Source organism: Eptesicus fuscus, chromosome 23 (genome assembly GCF_027574615.1).
Source record: "Eptesicus fuscus isolate TK198812 chromosome 23, DD_ASM_mEF_20220401, whole genome shotgun sequence".
NCBI lineage: Eukaryota > Metazoa > Chordata > Mammalia > Chiroptera > Vespertilionidae > Eptesicus > Eptesicus fuscus.
The window spans coordinates 2917507-2937641 of NC_072495.1; the positions used below are offsets into that span (position 1 = coordinate 2917507).

General features: G+C 63.3%; 1 protein-coding gene across 2 annotated transcripts in view; it reads left to right on the forward strand.

The window, feature by feature from the left end:
- Window positions 1-20135, forward strand: part of LOC103301962 (protein Aster-B) — a 72767-nt gene that overhangs the window by 46257 nt on the left and 6375 nt on the right. For both annotated transcript variants that reach the window (XM_054712770.1, XM_054712769.1), the window contains exons 4-15: window positions 2432-2516; window positions 3071-3174; window positions 3861-3956; window positions 6080-6160; window positions 9376-9491; window positions 11209-11365; window positions 12633-12822; window positions 14007-14150; window positions 14908-15026; window positions 15259-15401; window positions 18341-18444; window positions 18940-19143. In XM_054712770.1, the coding sequence (XP_054568745.1) occupies window positions 2432-2516; window positions 3071-3174; window positions 3861-3956; window positions 6080-6160; window positions 9376-9491; window positions 11209-11365; window positions 12633-12822; window positions 14007-14150; window positions 14908-15026; window positions 15259-15401; window positions 18341-18444; window positions 18940-19143 (1543 nt within the window). The remainder of the gene's footprint in view (window positions 1-2431; window positions 2517-3070; window positions 3175-3860; window positions 3957-6079; window positions 6161-9375; window positions 9492-11208; window positions 11366-12632; window positions 12823-14006; window positions 14151-14907; window positions 15027-15258; window positions 15402-18340; window positions 18445-18939; window positions 19144-20135) is intronic.

Below are 20135 nucleotides of genomic sequence, written 5' to 3' on the forward strand. Positions count from 1 at the left end.
AAAGAAATTTCAATCGTTGTACTGTTGATATTTGGCTCTGTGCACTAATGAGTTTGCCGACCACTGGGTTAGGTCATCTACGCGCCCCCCCCTCCCCCCACTAAGACGACCCACCTGTGGGCATGGAAGGCTGTTGGGCAGCACAGAGTAGGTGGACATCTCATCCCCACGAGTGAGTTCTGACGGGCGTCTCTGCTGTCTCCCGTAGCACACGACCCCGAGGCCAGGCGGGGTGCGGGCTCCGATGGCAGAGAGGCCAGGCGGGGTGCGGGCTCAATGGCAGGGAGGCCAGGCGGGGTGCGGGCTCAATGGCAGGGAGGCCAGGCGGGGTGCGGGCTCAATGGCAGGGAGGCCAGGCGGGGCACGGGCTCCGATGGCAGGGAGGCCAGGCGGGGTGCGGGCTCAATGGCAGTGAGGGCAGGCGGGGTGCGGGCTCAATGGCAGGGAGGCCAGGCGGGGCGCGGGCTCAATGGCAGGGAGGCCAGGCGGGGTGCGGGCTCCGATGGCAGTGAGGCCAGGCGGGGTGCGGGCTCCGATGGCAGTGAGGCCAGGTGGGGTGCGGGCTCCGATGGCAGGGAGGCCAGGCGGGGTGCGGGCTCAATGGCAGTGAGGCCAGGCGGGGTCCGGGCTCCGATGGCAGTGAGGCCAGGTGGGGTGCGGGCTCCGATGGCAGGGAGGCCAGGCGGGGTGCGGGCTCCATGGCAGGGAGGCCAGGCTGCCGGACTCAGGCCACATGCCACTCAGTGACCACATTCTTTGGGCAAGTGGCTTCGCTTTGTGCCTCAACGTCCTCCTGTGTAAAACGGGTAATAAAAACCCCGCGGGCATGCGAAACGCTGTAGGTGGAGGTTCCCGCAGTGCTTGGCGTGTGGACACAGCTCATCACGCGTTCGCTAGATGGGCTCTGGAGGTCACGTGCACGTGATGCGGGACTTGGTGGTAGTCAGCAAGGTGTCCGGTGTGGGCTCTGCTCGGGGCGGCCAGCGGCCGTCGGGATGGGATGGCTCAGCATCTGTTCGGAGTCACGTCTGGGCGGAGGCGTGTGTGTTCCGGGGTCTCGTCCCGCCGCGAAGGCACGGAGCGCTGCTACCAGGCACTCACTCCCAGGGGCCCCGACACTTGGTTCAAGCCCCCGGCAGGTGGTTTTCCATTTGGGACTCGACGGCAGAGCTCTGCTGAGCGGTAGGTAGCGGGGTGTCCGCTCGGACCAGGCCAGCTCGTGTGCTAAGCAAGACAAACAGCAGCTTAAAATCCACGTGAACGAGGCCGAGCCGTGGACAGCACCGGCCCTCTCCTGGAGAACCTCTCTGAGCTGCAGCCACGCGTCCGTTCCCTCTCTGCTCCCTGGGGTGAGCCTGCTCCCCCGCACAGGAGCTGCCCGGCCCGGCTCAGGCGGCCAGGGAGCCTCTGACTGGTCGTGCCGCGCTCCCGCTGCCGTGCCCGGCTCCCTGCACCGGGCGCTGATTGTTGGTGCCTTGCATCTCCATCGCGCGTTTCCTTTTCTTTTTTAAGATCCTGAGCTTGGAGCAGGGTTTTCGTGAATTCAACGGGCTCGTGGTATTTCCAGGGAGGTTTGCTAGGGCAGTTTATGGGTATGAGTCTGCACTGAGGCACCGAAAAGCTAGGTGGGCACAGGGGCAGCTGGAGGCACAGGTGGTGGGAGGCGGTGAGCGCTGGCCCGGGAATCGAGGGAACTGCACTGACGGGCTGGGGGCCGCGGGCGGGGAGCCGCTCTCTGGCCTCAGCTTCCTCGTGGGTGACACGGTGCTGGGGGCGATGACCTTCTGAAGGACGGTGCGGGATGAGCTCAGGTGCCGCCAGCTGCTTCTAATTACTTCTGAATTCTCTGCTCTGTGCTTATTCCAGCTACTCGTTCTGTGGGTGGTTTTGTTAATAGTCTGTAAAGTGCGACTCCCCCTGAGATAACATTGGCATATGACGCTGTGCTGGTTTACGTTTTATGATGTTTTTCTGATCATGAGCGTCACACACAGCAAGTGCCCACTGTTAGTCGCGGCAACTTCTGAGGCGGGTGATGGGCACCTGGTACCCTGAGTCCTGCCTGGGACGGGGAGCCCCGGGCTCCTGCTTCCTGCTGGCTGAGGCAGAGCGGCAATAGCGGACGCGGGTCCCGGGAGCTCCCTGGAGGCGGCCCTCCTCCTGTGTCCTCTGGCTGTGACGTGGGCCTGCTCAGGACATCTGACTCTTTCTCATGGACGGACACTGGACACAGAGCCTCTCACAGCACCGTTCTCTCCGCCGCGACGTTCCCACGCCACGCCACGCCCCTCTGCCTGCCCTGGCCGCCGGGGCCTGCGGGACAGCAGAGCCCGCTGTGCCTTTAGAACACGCCAGCAGGTGCTCCTCCCGCCCCTTCCTCCCCACCCCACAGAGCTGGGAGCACCCCCTGACCTCGGCCGTTGTCGTGCAGGTGTTAAGCCCCACTTACAAGCAGAGAAATGAAGACTTCAGAAAGCTCTTTAAGCAACTTCCAGACTCGGAGCGCCTCATTGTGGGTGAGCGGGTGACTGGTTGGGGGCGGGGGGGGGGCCAGGAAGGAAGTCGGGGAGCTCTGGGACCTCACACGGGCTGCTTCTGTCTAGAGATTCCCAAGTCAGAGCCAGCTGCAGTGAGAAAGTCTGTCTGGGAACAGGGAGGGCTGTCCAGCGCACTGGCCCCGGCTTGGCTCCGGGCCGAGCCCGGCGTGTGTGGTGCCTCAGAGAGAGCCGACCTGGGAGAGTCTCCCACCCTCACCTCCGCAGATGGGTCGGCGGTGAAGGGGGGTGATCGTGGGTTGGAGAGGGGCATTCGGTGACTTTATAGGCCTCTCTACCGCCTCTCCTGAGTCAGCCCCTCCTCTGCTTGCGGGCAGCGGTGTGTCACGTCCTTCCATTGCCCGAGGACGAGATGCTAGGGACTCCTTGGCACTAGTTCAAACCTAGCCAGTGGTAGGCAGGTGGGCCCCTCACCCCTGGTGCGGGGCGGGGGGGGGGGGGGGGGGGGCAGGCATGCTGACTCCCACTGGTTACAGGAAGTGCTTCCGCCTCTGAGCCCCGCCCTCCCCCCACAGATTACTCCTGTGCACTCCAAAGAGACATTCTCCTTCAGGGCCGACTCTACCTCTCGGAAAACTGGATCTGCTTCTACAGCAACATCTTCCGCTGGGAAACGCTGGTAAAGACTGGGCGGTCCCCTTGGCGGGCTCAGCACGCTGCCCCACTCGTCCCCCTGCGGGCTTGAGGCCCCGCCCCGCCGTGTGCAATTAACACAGCGCGTGCCTGAGTCTTCAAGGCCAGATCTCTGCCCTCCTACCCTCTTGAGAGCGTTGAGAGGATTTGCCAAAGGCAAATATTTGTCAATCGTCGTTGCAAAGGCAGACGAGTGGAGTAAAGGGGCTTTGGCCTCGGGACCCAGGCGGGCTTGCGGTCTCTCTGGACCCCGCTGCTAATTAGCTGTGCGGCTTCGGGCGAGCCCTTTGTTCTTCCTCTGCCTCTCCCTCCTCACCTTGTAAAGCAAAATGGGGAAAGGTGGACTAGCTGACGTGTATGGTCTCCGTGGCGCCACTGCTCCGTGGCTGCGAGTGGCACCGTGCTGCCACCGGCACCTGTGCCAGGCGGTGAGCAGGAGAAGGGGAGCTCCCTGGACCGAGAGTCCAGGCCCCTGGGGCTCTGGGCAAGGCATGGCCCCACCTCGCTACGCGGCCTCTGGACGCAGGGGCTACGCCAGATGGTCTCTTAGGGGGGCCAGGAACAGGTAGACGGATCGTTTCTTCTGTCTGCACTGGTGCCGGGTGAGCACCCTTTGGCTGTCTTAATGCCTCTTTGCTTGTCATCCATTGTCCGTCCCTGTGGGAATGCCAGCTGACTGTCCGTTTGAAAGACATCTGCTCCATGACTAAGGAAAAGACAGCTCGCCTCATCCCCAACGCCATCCAAGTTTGCACTGACTCAGAAAAGGTAAGTGGGGTCTCACCTTGGACTTGACCCCCCTCCCCTTAACCCCAACCCCCCCAACTTCTGTATTTCTGCCCTTCCGTTGCATTGATGGGGAGGCTGCAGGGTTGGGGCGTGAGACGGGAGAGTGATGCAGGTTGCAGAACTGCCTCCGTGGGGGGCAGGGCGTTTGGGAGGCTGAGGAGGGGGGACCAGAACACTGGCCTTGGAGCCAGGAAGCCTGAGTTCGAGAGCTGCGACCGAGGGCAGGTGATGTAAGCCTCTAGGCTCGGTTTTCTCAGGTGTAGATGGAGCCGGCCGGACCGTTTTAGATACAGAGTCTTGAAAAGGCATCACCCATTTGAAAACACTAAGTTGTAAAGCGTAATGCAGATGTAAGTTGCTGTCATTGTGCATCAGCAGAGCTCAGGGAGAGGGGCGAGGAGTCTGTAGGAAATGAATTGTCGCTGTGGGTTTGGGGAAATGTGGAAGATGAAACTTAGGGCAGAGAGGTACTAGGATCGTGACCACTGCCTTCGGGGGGTGTGGGCTCGGTTCCTGCCCATCACGAGGCTGACTGTGCCCTTGGACTCGGGCAGCTCAGTGACAGGAACGTCAGGGTCAGGTAGTTGTTGGTGTGAATTCTGTTTCTGGCACAAGTCAGCCTTGTGACTTTAGCGGTCACCAGCTCCACAGCCGTTTCTCCATTAGGTGCCAGTGCCCCGGTGCACAGATTCCTCACATTGACAGGAAATTAATTAGAAGGTGGCTGGTGGGGCAGGACTGGGTGAGAAGGGCCGGACACGCCCTGGAGCCACCTCCTCCAGTCCCTCCCCGGCCGGCCGCACCTGGGGAGGCGCCGCAGCTCGAAGGGAGTCAGCAGAGTGAGCGGGTCCCTCTGGCAGGTGGGGTCCCTTGGCCTGGCCTGCGGAGATCGGGCTGAAACCGGCTCTCCGACACCCCCTGAGGGGTCCCAGATTGCGAGAGGGTGGTTCTCGGGTGACGCACCCCAGAATCGCGCTCCCTCCTCTCTGGTTCCGGGTGCGTTACCCGAGAACCACCGCTGCCAAGTCACCGCAGCTCGGCAGCTCCTGTGTTGAGCGTCTGGCCCCTGGTGGTCAGTGCACATCATAGCTAGCGGTCGGACAGTCGCTTAGACATTTATACATATAGACTAGAGGCCCGGTACATGAAAATTCATGCACTGGGGGGGGGGGGGGGTCCCTCAGCCCAGCCTGCCCCCTCTCACAGTCCGGGACCCCTCAGGGGCAGGAGGCGACCCGGCGATCAGAGGAAGGCGACGCCCCCATCACACCTCTGCTGCTGCCACTGCCGGCCGCGCAAGCCTCAGCCGGCCCTGGTTACCTGAGCCTCGGGCGGCCCAGGGAGGCTGGGCAGCCGCCATCTGAGGCTTGCCTGAGCCTCGGGCCAGTGCTGGGGGGCTGAGGGCGGGTCCGGCCACACCGTGTGTCTGCCGCCCCCCTCCCCCCCGGCAGGGCTGAAAGGACTTGGGGACTCCAGCGGGGCTGAGGGGACTGGGCACCGCCATCTTTGTGACGGCGTGACGGTCAACTTGCATATTCCCTCTTTGTTAGATAGGATTAGCACTTATGTTTATTTCCCAAGGCTTTTGTATGGTGTAAATACAGCAACATCTGTGAGGCACCTAGAACGTGTTCAGACAAATCTGGTTTTGTCTGGCTTCCTGCATGTTACAAAGGGTCCCGCTGATGCATAAGCTCCATGAGAGAAGGGGTCTCCCCGTTTTGTTTGCTGTTGTTCCCCAAGCATGTGGGATGGTGCCGAGCACATGCTAACCCTCGGTGCCCTGCTGAATAACTGAATACAAGGCTCCCCCTCACCCAGTTCCAGCCGGTAAGGAAAGCAAGTTTTCCATGGAGATGAGAGCTTCGAACGGGAAGGGGGAGATGAGGGGGGCGGGTGACCGGAAGGCCTCGGTGACAGTGGGGGCCGTTCCCAGGCACCCCCGTGCTTGCGCATCGCTGAGCATCTTGCCGGGATCACGGGCCTGAGAGCCGTATTTGAGGCTGGAATCGGTGGCTCTTTTACAGGAAGGAGCAGCGTGTCTTCGTCCCTATTGTACTGTAAATCTGAACCGACATGTTTGCCGTTTTCTCTTCCATCAGCACTTTTTCACTTCGTTCGGGGCCCGGGACAGGACGTACATGATGATGTTCCGGCTGTGGCAGAACGCGCTCCTCGAGAAGGTAAGCTCTGCCCAGCGCTAGCCTGAGCCTGAGGAGGGGCCGACCCGACCAGCAGTCCTCCCCCTCAGCGTGGGCCCTGTGGAGGGGCTGCCCTTTACTGGGGCCTGGCGGCTCCCAGGGGCCCAGGCTTCCTCGTGGTCCGGGAAGTCCTCCAGACCTGCTCACAGGTGGTGTCACCCGAGTCCTGGAGGTCGCCCGCCTGGGCCAGCCGCCTGCTGCCTGGCCAGGGCCCTCCGGGCTTCAGCACGTCCAGCCCGTTTGAAGCGTACCGGGATTTGTTCGTGTCGGGTGTGATAGGCACAGACACGTGGAAGTGACTCCGTGAGTTTTATACTTACGAGTACACGTCTGCCCCCGGAGCAGAAGCGCGTCAGGCCACGCAGGGCCGCTGGGAGAGCACAGGGTCGGTTGGGAGGCTGAGCCTGGGGAGCATGGGCGGAGCCTATGAGGTTTTCCCAGGACGGAATGGTGAGGCTCGGGCTGGGCAAGCCAAGCACACTTAGGATTGGCTAGTTTGAACAACTGAGTAGGGCGTCAGGGTATAGAGACTGCCTCTGGTTGCCTGGTGCATGTCCCTGGGGTAAGGAGGGCAGGGAAATATGGGTGTTGAGCATAAGAGCTAGATAAAGAAGTTGGTGGGGTACGGGCTTTGGATTGGCTTGTTACACATGGAAGGTGTGCTCTTAGGCAAGTTTTCTAGCTCCAGGAATTAGCTGACCCTGGGAGGGGCAGGTGCTCCCATCAGCAAGGCCTCAGACGCCAGAGCATCAAAAATATAGAAACGAGAGAAATAGTTAATACAGCACAGATGACTACTCGAGTGTTTGGAGGACACCGTGGAAACACATAGATGAAGGAGATGTCATGATTGCAGCCCTTCAAGAACTCCCCTAGACGTGCCGTGAGGTGCTGAGAAACAGCCTCCAAGCCAGAGAAGGAGGCATGAGAAAAAAATTATGTAATTATAATTATACTAGAGGCCCGGTGCATGAAATTCATGCACGGTGCGGGGGGGGGGGGGTCCCCTCAACCCAGCCTGCACCCTCTCCAATCCAGGACCCCTCTCACAATCCAGGACTGCTGGCTCCTCACTGCTCACCTGCCTGCCTGCCTGATCGCCCCTAACTGCCCCCCTTGCCAGCCTGATCACCCCTAACTGCCTCTGCCTGCTGGCCTGATTGCCCACAACTGCACACACACACACACCCCGCCAGCCTGGTCACACTTAACTGCCCCCCTCCCCCACCGGCCTGGTTGCCCCTCACTGCTCCCTTCCCCCGCCGGCCTGATCGCCCCACACAGCCTGCTGTTCAGTCATTTGGTCATCCCTCACTAACCACCCCCTGCCGGCCTGGTCCCTCATGCAGCCTGCTGTTTGGTTGTCTGTCCGGTTGTTTCGGTCATGATGGCCCCTGGCTATTTATATGTTAGGATCATCTGTGACATAAGTAAATATATGAGTGTATCTTCCTTGACGGTAGCCCAAACTTACTACTATCTAAAGAACATTAAGTAGATTTATTATGTAGAATTTGTTCCAACCCAAAAGTCTATACAGCCCTGTATAAATCCTGTAACTTATCTGGTCTGAGATCTCTGCCTTCATTAGCCATCAGTGATGGTAAAGCGATAGCGTGTTTGAGTCTCCACGGGCAGGTTGGAATTTTCCGTTCACAATTACTGTCATTTCTACATGAGACAGGTCATCCATGTGGCTCACTAAAGTTCTAACCAAATGACTGTAAGCCTTCTGCCTCATGAACAGGGTCTCCCCGTGACGCTTGTCCTGATAGTGGCAGACAAGCTGAGCTGTGGAGCTGGTCAGGGAAGGCTGCATGGAGAAGGCGAATTGTTAAGAAGGGGCACAGAGGTAGATGTGGCCCAGGCAGGATTAATGGTAGACATAAGGCCAGAGATAGGAGCAGGAGGCCCAGATAAAGGAGCAGCGCCTCCCTCTGGCGCTGTGAGAGACAGCACAGAGCCTCCCCCCCCCACCCCGACACACACACACACACACACACACACACACACACACACCTCTACCCTGCGGCTTAGAGAGAGCCCGGCCTGTGCTGTGCTGGGCAGGTCTCTAGACCTCTGGCTCAGGCACCCTCACAGCTCCTGCTCCTCAAACTCTGCCTTGAAGAGCACTCGGGGTCTTTGTCACACCGCTGGTGGGGAACATGCTTCAGGTTTGCCTCTGGGAGCAGAGGGCGTCGCGCCAGGAGGGCCACATGGGGAAGCACTAGGTGGGTCAGGAGGCAGAGAGCGTGGGGAGCGTGGGCGGAGCCTGCGAGGTTTTCCCGGGAAGGATGGGCGAGGCAGGGCAGGCAGGCCAAGCAGACTTAGGCCTGGCTAGTTTGAGTAACTGAATAATTTCAATATATTGACTGCTTCTGTTTTTCTTAGTGGTCTTGCCCTCCTTTTTCATATACTCACGCCCACCACCTCCCCCCCTCCTCCTCTGATATTCACCTCTGATCTTCGTTCTTTGAAAATCTGTTGCCTCTTTCCCAAATCTTTGAACTTCATGAGCGCTAACGTTTCTTAGGATAGTGCTTTGGAGGAGGAAATGAAGACATGCAGAGAAATAGAGAAACTACAGCTGATACAAGGGGCTGAGGGCAAACTGGTTCCACTGAAGAATTAAGAAGTATGGAGGTAGTCAAGAGACGGTCAGGTGCTGGACCTCTGAGGCGCCTTAAACGCCGAGAAGCCTCCATTGGCTTCTTTCTGGCCCCGGGAGCCGCCCGGCCCTGCAGGGCCACCGCTGAGGCCGGGCCTGGTTCTTGGATGTGGTCCAGCAGGGTTTGCCTGGCCGCTGTTAGTGCGAGGAGATTCCGCAGCGTCTGAGGCTGCTCAGAGGGTCTCTGCCGCTCATCCCACGTCCCGATCAGAGCCCTGTGGTCACCCTGGCCCCCGGTGACACCAGTTTATGCCGCGTAACCTCGGGCCTCATTGAGAGGAGCGAAGAGCGGACAGCGACCCCCCTCATGGGGCCGTGGTCCCATGGACCTGAGTTGTGTGAACAGGCCAAGTCCCTGCTCTGATAAAAGACATCTTCTTGGGCAGATCGGTGTCTTGGTGGGAGGAGGCCGGGGAGGTGCCCGAGGTGGTCATGGAGGCCTGGCTCTCTCGGTTCAGCCGGGGGCACGGCGCTTGGCTGTTCCTACCCTCGGAGAGCAGCTCGCTCAGAGCCTCCGTGTGTCCCGCAGCCGCTGTGCCCCAAGGAGCTCTGGCACTTCGTCCACCAGTGCTACGGGAGCGAGCTGGGCCTGACCAGCGACGACGAGGACTACGTGCCCCCGGACGACGACTTCAACGCGATGGGGTGAGAGGGCGGCGGCTGCCCAGGGGGCCTTCCCGCGAGGGCGAGGACGGCAGTGAGGGCCGCGGACGGCAGTGAGGGCCGCGGTGGGGATGGCCCCGAAGGAAGTGAGGGGTGAACCAGGCGGTGCCTCCGGAAGGCCTCCCTCCCAGGCGGAGGGAGCAGGAATGGCTCCGGGCGGGCTGGACGAAGGGCGAATGGAAGAGGCCGGGCAGGGAGTCAGCAGGCAGGTTCTCGGGCCTTTGGGCCGACGCAGCGCTGTCTGTTGTCAGAGCGGGTGAGGAGGCCGGGAGTAGATCGTGGGGACTATCTGGCTTCACGTTCCAGCAGGACCCCTCTGGCTCCGGGGTTGAACATGGAGCAAAGTGGGGCCCAGCAGACGGGCTCGGAGGCTGTTGGGGAAGGAGATGGTTTAGATGAGACGTGACGGCGTTTGGACCAGGAGGTGGCAGCGGGAACGGAGAGGAGTGGTCGGTTCCTGCGTGTGTGTTGAAGGTAGAGCAGAGGGTGTGGAGGATTTGCTGATGGGTCGAAAGGGAACCACAGGTGGCTTCGCATTTTCCTTGGATTTACCACCTGGGACGATAGGGGTGCTCCAGACGGGGTGCCCGGTAACAGGGCAGCACAACTTCGGGGGGAGAGCGGGAGCTTGGGGTCAGGCAGCTGGAGCTTGAGATGACTGTTGTCCAAGGGGCGGCGTCACGCTGGCGTCTGTGTGTGATGCGGAGTCACTGGGCGTCGGGGCGAGGACAGCCCCTGGGAGCGCGGTGGGCAGCCCTGAGCTCAGCTGGAGCCCAGTGACCGAGTGGGTGTAGGAAGGAGTTCAAGAACTGGGCCCGGGAAGACTCGCCGAGGAAGGAGCAGCCGCAGAAATCGTGGGAGAGCGTTCAGTGAGGTGGGAGGCACGGGCGTTTCGTGTCCTGGAAGCCAAGGAGGGGACTTGTGAGGAGAAGGGGTGTCTGTGTCGCGTGCTGCTGGTGGTGAAGGAAGAAGGGACTGCGGAGGGACTCACGCATGCTCGAGGTTGGAAGTAGGCGGAGGCGGCGGTAGTGAGAGGCACCGAGGAACGGGAAGCCAGGGGAGCCGGGTGTGTGGCCGGAGACCTGGCTCAGGGGCGGTTTCTGAGGCCTGGCGTGCTGTCCCTGAACTTCTGGGATGTCTACTTGGTTGTCTCTAAGTGCATCTGAGGACCCACTCGGACGCGCCCAGAGGAGGCCATGTGTGAAGTGTGGGTCCGATGTCGTGGCGACGGTTTCTCCCTTCTTCGAGGCATGTGGCATGTCCGTGGTGACCCTAGAGGGGCACCCACCTTTAGCTCAGGAGGTTCCCCGCAGGTGCACAGGGCCAGGAAGTGGGCCAGCCGCGGTCTGAGCTCTGTCCCCGTCGCTGTGTACGCTCAGAGCCCAGCGTTTGATGCAAATGGTCAGGTTGGGATGGGATGCGGGGGGGGGGGGGGCGGAGGGGGCAGGATGGTTCGAGACAAACATTGGTCCTACTTTAGTAGGGATAAACCTGTGGGGGGAGCATGGAAAAGGTGAGTTTGGAGCCAGAAGTTTACTTGGCGGTTGGGGGTATAAGGAGGGGGGGAGGTTTAGGGAGGTCCTGGTGGGGCGGGGGTCGTTGGAGGAGACGCAGGAAAGCCCCGTTCTGGAGGGGTAGGCAGGTCCGGTTCTTAGAACAGCTTGTCCCTGCGGTCAGCATGGCTCGTGGTGTCTTCCAGCTACTGTGAGGAGATCCCCGTCGAAGAGAATGAAGCGAATGACAGCTCGTCCAAAAGCAGCATAGAGACCAAGCCGGATGCCAGCCCGCAGCTGCCCAAGAAGTCCGTCACCAACAGCACGCTGACGTCCACCGCGAGCAGCGAAGCCCCCGTCTCGGTACGCGAGCCGCTGCTCCCCCTCGGGGCCGCGGTCCCAGCCTCGCCAGCCCAGCGGCGGGGCCGGGGGAGCGGGCAGGGGCAGGGGCTGCACTGCAGGCAGCTATTCAAGGAGGCCCCGGAGAGACGGGCTCGCTCCACCTGACGGGGCGGCCCGGCATGAGTGCCGGGTTCTCGGTATCTCGGGCGACGAGTTTGTTTGGCTTCTGAGCAGATGAAAACCACCCAAGTTCACCGTGTGAGCTTCGCTCGGTGGACGCCCGGCCCAGCCTCTCTGGGGAGGGCTGTGTGGTCTTGTTTTCACCGCCTCGATCTGAGGGCGAAGTTGTACGTGAATATCAGGCCACAGCACTGTTACCTGCCTGCTGGTTGAGTCCGTAGAGAATAGCTTTGAGGCCTGGTGCACACGCTGCTCTATTTTCACTGTGTTGGACTCGGTGAAGAGATAAGTGTGTAAGAAGGACCTCCCTCTGACCCGGGCTCGCTTCCAGAGGAGAGAGGAGCTCAATACAGGCAGGGTCTGGGGAGCTGGCAGGTGGCATGGCAGGTCCTCGCGAAAGAGCGCAGGACAGGAGCCACGTGCGTGCGTAGCGTCAGTCTCCTGGCCTTAGGGCGAGAGCCTCATTCCTTTCCTGCCGAGTCTCCGTTTTCCTCTGGGGCTGATCTGTTCCCGCCCAGGACTAGTGGGAAGATGAATAAAAAATGCTGTGAAGCCCTGGTCGGGTTTCTCAGTGGTTAGAGCGTTGGCTGCACCCCAGAGGGTTGTGGGTTCGATTTCCCGGTCCAGAGCATGTACCTGGGTTGCAGGTTCGATCCCGTCCTCTGTTGGGGAGTGTGCGGGAGGCAACCAGCCGATGTGCCTCTCTCACATCGAAGTTTCTCTCTCTCTCCCTCCCCTCTCCCTTCTACTCTCTCTGAAAAAAAAAAAAATCAATGGGAAAAAGATCCTCACTCCTTGAGCAAGGATTTAAAAGATGCTTATGGAGCCTTGGAGCCTCCTGGAAAACAGGCCCCAGGGAGAAGCAGGCGGACGCTGTCCTGTCGCAGTGGCGTGCTCCGGTTGGGGGTGGGGGGCGGTGGCAGAAGGAGCCCCTCCCAGCTTGCTGTGCCGTGTGGTGGCCAGCGGGGGCAGAACCTTGCCCTGTCCTCGCCTCCACGTGGGGCGGGGGCAGACCCAGGGCCGGATGCCAGCCTGGCTGCTGCTGCTGCGAACGGGAGGGCACCGAGCCGGCCCAGCTTCCCGTTGGGTGACTCTGTCTCCACCCCAGTTTGATGGGCTGCCCCTGGAGGAGGAGGCGCTGGACGGCGAGGGGCCCCTGGAGAAGGAGCTGGCCATGGACAGCATCATCGCAGAGAAGATGGACATCCTGGCGCCCGTGAGCTCCCCTTCGCTGGACTTCAACGACAACGAGGACCTCCCCACCGAGCTCAGCGACTCCTCCGACACCCACGACGAAGGTGGGCAGGGGTGGGCGCGGCGGCCCTTCCTCGCTAAAAGGTGTCCCCACGCGGAGGCCCGAGCCGCCGGCTCCTGGCGGAAGGCTGGGTGGGCAGCAGAGCCGTTTAAAGGCGCATTGCTCATCAGCGTGGACCCCCCTCAGGGACGTACCTGCAGGAGCCGCATCATTCCAGCTTTGTCCTTTTTTGCTCAGGACGAGTGCCTTGTCCTGCTCCCCAGTCCCGCCGCTCACTTTACCCCCTGTTGGCACTGGCTGGCCCTGAGCGCCGTCCCTCCAGCGGCGGGCAGTGTCTGCGGCCCGGGAAGCGCAGCCAGCCCGCTGCACCTGGCAGGCGGTGGCTTGTCACAGGGACTTGCTGCAGTGCCTGCGGCGGGACCTGAGGCTCCGGCCCCCCCCTCTAAGGTCTCAGAGAATAGCCTCTCTGCCTCCTGCTGGCTGCTGCTTGCGGGGCGGCGCCAGGCGCAGCCTTCAGGGGCTCGGCTGGTGGTTTGTGTGCCTCCTGGAGTAGAGCCGGTGCTGGCCTGGTGAGCAGCTGGAGACGGTGCGCATTCACCGCGGCGGTGTCCGCCGGGGCCACCCCGTGGCCTTCTCACCTGTGCTTGGTTTCCCCACCCCGTCCCGGGGGCGGCCCGGCGAAGGCCTGTCAGGTTGCTCCTGCACAGCGACGGGTGCCGTTCGTGTAAACTGACAGGTAGATGTTCTCTCCGTGCAGTCCTGGGCTCGGACCCTGTAGGATGCCCCTGAGCTCCTCCCTGGCCCCTCAGGGTCTCGGGGCGCTTGAGCCCATACGTAGCCCTGCAGGCGCAGTCATCGGCTGCGGGCGCCCAGGCCTTGGGGGAAGCACTGGGCTTCAGCCGCTCGCCTGTACCCTCAGCCGCATTCTCCTGGAGCAGACGGAAACTCCAGGCATTTAAGTTACTGCCCGCCTGCCGGGGCTCAGTGGCTGAGTTGAGAGTTTAGTCTGCGATAACCTTCGTGAGGGAGCGAGAACGTGTAAAAGCACAGGGTTCATCCGGAACTCTCCGTAAGGGCTGCGAGTGGCCTGGCATCGGAGTGAGTGGTGTGCGTGCCAGGGGCGGGCGGAGGAGTCGGCGCCCGCTGCACGGCTCCTCGCCCCGCGGTGGACATGCTCTGCGGGCCCCGGGCTCCGCCCTCACGGTCCCCGTCCTCCGCCCTGTGCAGGGGAGGTCCAGGCCTTCTACGAGGACCTGAGCGGCCGGCAGTACGTGAACGAGATTTTCAACTTCAGCGTGGACAAGCTCTACGACCTCCTGTTCACCGACTCGCCCTTCCAGCGGGACTTCATGGAGCAGCGGCGCTTCTCAGGTGCTTCTCCCCACCACCGCCCTCTCTCCTCCCCTCCCCCCCCCGGGCCACGCGCCCGCCCGGCTCTGCTCCTCCCGCCCCAGGGCTGCAGCGTGGGCTCGCCCACCAGGTGCCCGGCCCAAGGGCTCGCAGAGGTCAAGGCCATACAGGGCACCTCTTGTCAAGAGCTCGTTGCACATCGTCTAATGCGCACACCTGCCCTGTGTGTTGCCCTCGGGACACTGGGACTCGGGCTGTTATGACCTTGCCCAAGGCCGTGCAGCCAAGACGGGGCTGAGCCAGGCCTGGAACCTAGGAGTCCCGGGGCCATGCTGTATGCCTCCCTGCTCCTGTCGCCTCCCTGTGCCCTCCCTGGCCCAGCAGAGCTGCGAGGCGTCCGCGTCTGAGAGCAGCTGGGCCTCAGCCTGCTGCCGGGAGGGGAGGGCACGGAGGGCCCGGCTCGGAGGAGAGCTTGTTCCCAGGGTCCCAGGCCCGCGTCACAGTCCGGCCAGTGTTGCCAGCATCCCTGTGGGCGGCCCGAGACCTCCCGCCCCGTCCGTCCGGGAACAGTCAGTGTGCGGAGCCGGGCAGAACCTCGGCGATGCCACAATGAGCCTCTTTCTGCCCGGCTCCCCTCCTCCAGCCTCTCGGCCCTCGGTTCCCGTGGCTTCCTCGCAGAGGCCAGTGGTTCAGCGGGGTCAAGAGAAGTTCCCTGGAGGGAGAGTCGCTGGGGAGGGCACCCCCTTTCCCTCCTCACTCCAGGGCTCTCGCTCCCCAGATATCGTCTTCCATCCCTGGAAGAAGGAAGAGAACGGGGACCAGAGCCGCCTGATCCTTTACACCATCAACCTCACCAACCCTCTGGCTCCCAAAACGGCCACCGTCAGGGAGACCCAGGTGAGGGGCAGGGGCGGGCGGCTGGCGGGCTCTGTCCTGCGGGGAGGGATGAGCCAGGTGTGCGGGGGTTCGGGGTGCAGGTGCTTCTCCTGGAAAGGGCAGCCTGTCACTGCTTAGAGACCGCGTTTCCAGCGGCTCGGGGTCCCCGTGCGGACACGGGGGTCGGTGGGAGACGAGGGCGGGTCCCTCCCCGTGTGGCTGCTCAGCAGCATGTCCCCGCCTCCTCCCGCAGACCATGTACCAGGCGAGCCAGGAGAGCGAGTGCTACGTGGTGGACGCCGAGGTGCTGACCCACGACGTGCCCTACCACGACTACTTCTACACCGTCAACCGCTACACGCTCACGCGCGTGGCCCGCAACAAGAGCCGGCTCAGGTGCGCGCCGCTGGGGCTCGGAGGAAGATTCTGGAAGGACGCTCATGAGGTCCTTACGTTGGGGAGCATTCATTTGCTCCCGAGGGGGGTGGGAAGAGGAGGGGAGGAGGAGGAGGGAGGAGATGGGCCTGCTGGCCGTCCTGTTTCCACCTTCTTTCTAGTCCCTCAGCCCTCTGTCCGGACGGCAGTGCTCACCACGCCTGCTCGCTACGCTCTGTGTCTCTGGCGCAGTGCTCACAGCTGCTGCTGCTTGGGGCCTGGGTTTGTCAAGTGCTGTCTTTACAGCATGTTCTTTAGGATGAGCAAAGGAGGTGGGCTTATTCTCCCTGTTCAATTAAAAACAAGCGCTGTAAGTGAAGGAGCTTTGCCAAGAGTCAGATCCCCCGTGAGCCTGAGACCAGGTCTAGGAACGCAGCCCTGGCTCCTTCCACCGGGCGGCGCCACCTGCCACTCACGCCCTGGCACGGCCCGGGCCCTCTGTTCCAGCCCGGCACGGGGCCGGCACCCCTCGGGGCAGACGCCTTCGGGCGATCCAGTGAGGGATTGGCATCTGCCTGTGGGCGGCACCTGCCTGGGCTCTGGGCTGTGCACTCGAGGGGAAGGCGCTTAGGCCCTGACACTGGATCAGCGTCACCTGGGAAGCCTGGCCCTTCGCTCGCCAGAAGCCTCTGTGGACGCGAGGGGCGGGCCTCCCCCACACGCCACGGCGTCTCCAGCCACAAACCTCGCATGTTAGCTCTGGCCGCCCAGTGTTAAATCAGCCTGTTGCTGACATCTCTGGGTTCCTAAAGAAAATGACGATAACTTAAATTCGCGAACATTCCGATCGCGGTTTCCCTTGTGGACGCGTGGCGCTCACTGGCTAAACGTCTCCAGACGCCCCACAATGAGGCCACACACCCGATCGATCGCAGCCAAGCTCCCGTGGTTGCACGGAGCGGGCCTCACTCGTGTCGTTTGAATAAAATCGCTGCTTAGTGAGGAGCTCAGAGATGCTCCTTCACCTCCCTCCTCCTCCCCCTTCACCCCCCTCCTCCTCCCCCTTCACCCCCTCCTCCTCCCCCTTCACCTCCTCCTCCTCCTCCCCCTTCACCTTCCTCCTCCTCCCCCTTCGCCCCCCTCCTCCTCCCCCTTCACCTCCTCCTCCTCCCCCTTCACCTCCTTCCTCCTCCCCCTTCACCTCCTCCTCCCCCTTCACCCCCCTCCTCCCCCTTCACCTCTTTCCTCCTCCCCCTTCACCTCCCTCCTCCTCCCCCTTCACCTCCTCCTCCTCCTCCTCCTCCTCCTCCCTCCTCCTCCCCCTTCATCTCCCTTCTCCTCCCCTTTCACCTCCTCCTCCTCCCCCTTCACCTCCTCCTCCTCCCCCTTCACCTCCTCCTCCCCCTTCACCTCCCTCCTCCTCCCCCTTCACCTCCTCCTCCTCCCCCTTCACCTCCCTCCTCCTCCCCCTTCACCTCCCTCCTCCTCCCCCTTCACCTCCTCCTCCCCCTTCACCTCCTCCTTCCTCCTCCCCCTTCACCTCCCTCCTCCTCCCCCTTCACCTCCCTCCTCCTCCCCCTTCACCTCCTTCCTCCTCCCCCTTCACCTCCTCCTCCCCCTTCACCTCCCTCCTCCTCCCCCTTCACCTCCTCCTCCTCCCCCTTCACCTCCCTCCTCCTCCCCCTTCACCCCCCTCCTCCCCCTTCACCTCTTTCCTCCTCCCCCTTCACCCCCCCTCCTCCTCCCCCTTCACCCCCCTCCTCCCCCTTCACCCCCCTCCTCCCCCTTCACCTCCTCCTCCTCCCCCTTCACCTCCTCCTTCCTCCTCCCCCTTCACCTCCCTCCTCCTCCCCCTTCACCTCCTCCTCCTCCCCCTTCACCTCCTTCCTCCTCCCCCTTCACCTCCCTCCTCCTCCCCCTTCACCTCCCTCCTCCTCCCCCTTCACCTCCTCCTTCCTCCTCCCCCTTCCCCTCCTCCTCCTCCCCCTTCACCCCCTCCTCCTCCCCCTTCACCCCCTCCTCCTCCCCCTTCACCCTCTCCTCCTCCCCCTTCACCTCCCTCCTCCTCCCCCTTCACCTCCTTCCTCCTCCCCCTTCACCTCCTACTCCTCCCCCTTCACCCCCCTCCTCCTCCCCTTCACCTCCTCCTCCTCCCCCTTCACCTCCTCCTTCCTCCTCCCCCTTCACCTCCTCCTCCCCCCCCTTCACCTTCTCCTCCTCCCCCTTCACCTCCTCCCTCCTCTCCCTTCACCTCCCTCCTCCCCCTTCCCCTCCTTCCTCCTCCCCCTTCACCTCCTCCTCCTCCCCCTTCACCCTCTCCTCCTCCCCCTTCACCTCCCTCCTCCCCCTTCACCTCCCTCCTCCTCCCCCTTCACCTCCCTCCTCCTCCCCCTTCACCCTCCCTCCTCCCTTTGCTCTCCTGCCCCCCTCCCCACAGTGTCTGGGATCTCCACTCTGCCTCCTTGGAGGAGCTTCTGAATGGCTGTTCTTTCTGTGCGGTTCTCGCCGTGGTAGCATGTTCCCCTGATAGAACATTCCAGAGGGCCCCAGCCCAGTGAGCAGGTGGTGGGCGGCGATGGCTGCAGGCAGCAGCTCCCTGCAGGCTCCAGCGCGATGGCGTCCCTGAGGGGGAGACCGGGCAGGCCGGCCTGCCAGAGGGGCCTGGGGGACAGGAGGGGACAGGAGGGGGCGGCACAGCCCGGCGGGTGCTCCCCCAGGGGGAAGTGAGGACGCCAGAGCCCCCGTGGAGGAGAGCGGCCATGGCTGGCGGGCGCCCCGGAGGCAGTGGCGGCATGAAAGCCCTCGGGCCCGGGTTGGGGCCTTGCTAGCCTTGGTCTGCGCGTACCTGCCACTCGGCGTGGTTCCTCGTAAAGGCGAGGCTGCAGCCGGGGTGATGGCCCCGCTGACCTCGGGGGGGGGGGGGGGGGCGGGGTGATGGTGACCTCGTCTGGCCTGCGCAGGGTCTCCACGGAGCTGCGGTACCGCAAGCAGCCCTGGGGGCTGGTGAAGACGTTCATCGAGAAGAACTTCTGGAGCGGCCTGGAGGACTACTTCCGCCACCTGGGTGAGCGGGCGCGGCCCCGGGCGGCCGGCGGGCTCGGGGCGAAACGGGACAGTGGGAGAGGCCGGGACAGCGGAGGGGTCACCGGCCCTAGCCTGCCCCGGAAGTGCATGCCAGTGTGGCTCGTGGGTGAGCACATGCACTTGCCCACCACCGCCTGCTTCTGTGCGGGGTCCGGGACCTGGGACCCCGCAGGGCGCCTGGGGCCTGCCGCAGGGCGGGTGCCGTCGCGGGAAGCGCCGTGCAGGCCCGTGGGGAGGGCGATGCCCTGTGCTGTGCCCCCGGGGGTGCGGGTTCGGGAGCCCGTGGCTACACGGCGTGGGACGAGCCAGAAGCGGGGTGGGCGGGGCTGGGTCCCCGCCGGCCCCTCCGTGTCCACACCCCAGAGCACAGGATCCGAAGAGCTTCCTTCGGGGGCCTTGAGGGGCGCAGACAGCTGCTGCCGAGGCGGCGGGCGGGGAGCGGGCAGGGCGCCGCTGACGGGCTCCGTCCTGGCAGAGAGCGAGCTGACCAAGATGGAGAGCGCCTCCCTGGCCGAGAGGCACAGGCAGTCTCCCGGAGAGAAGGCCGGCAAGGCCCCGGCCGTGCGGCGGAGAAAGCGCCCCCACGCCCACCTGCGGGGGCCCCACCTGGAGGAGGTGCTGAGCCCCGTCACCACGCCCACCGACGAGGACAGGGGCCGCCGGGCCAAGCACGTGGCAGGTGGGTGCGGCCGGCCTGTGCCTGTGTGTGCCTGTGCGTGCGCCTGTGTGTGTGTGTGTGCGCGCCTGTGCTTGTGTGTGCCTGTGCGTGTGCCTGTGCGTGCGCCTGTGCTTGTGTGTGCCTGTGTGTGTGTGCCTGTGCGTGCGCCTGTGCTTGTGTGTGCGCCTGTGTGTGTGCCTGTGCGTGTGTGTGCGTGTGTGTGCGTGTGCCTGTGTGTGCCTGTGTGTGCCTGTGCGCGCGCTCTTGCGTGGAGATTGTGTGTCATTTGCCTGGAGCCGTTGCCTTTGGTGGTGCCTCCACGCTGCCTGAGCGCCACACGCACCCGACAGACTCGTGTGTGCGGCTCCCACGTGGTCGGGAAATGCGCCGGGGCAGCCGGAGCTCGGCCCAGAGAGAAACTACCTCCCAGCCAAGGCCCAGGGTCCAGGCCGCCCCTCACACGGCTGCCGTGGGCCCCCGAGGACCCGCCCTGCCGGGCAGCAGACGCCCTTGATGCGCCCCCTCCCCATCCGCCGTTCACGCCGCTCGTCTTCCTCAGCACGGAGACCTGCCGCTGTAAGAGGCCGTGGAGCTCACCGATGCAGGGTTCCACGTGGCGCCCCCACGCCTGGGTGTCCTCAGAGCCGGTGGGACGGGCGGGGCAGGAGCTGGGGGGCGTGGGCAGCGCCAAGGCCGCCCCGCTCCCACCAGCCCAGGCTGTGCTTTACGTGCGGGTGCGGACTGGCACTCACCGAGCCCGCTGCGCGCTGCGGCGTGGCCCGTGTGGGGACGTGAGCTGACGGCACCTGTCCCGGCCCGGCTGCAGGTCCTCTGTCCTCGCTGCGTGTCCTCGCTGTGCACGCGACCGAGTTTCTCTTTTACTTGCAACTTGAATACTCACTTTGCCTGACCCACCGTGACCCTGCTGGGGACAGGATAGCGTTGTTGCCACGACAGCACACGGAGCTCTCTGTCATTCCCCGAGGTTCCGTGCACGCCCCGTGTCTGGTCAG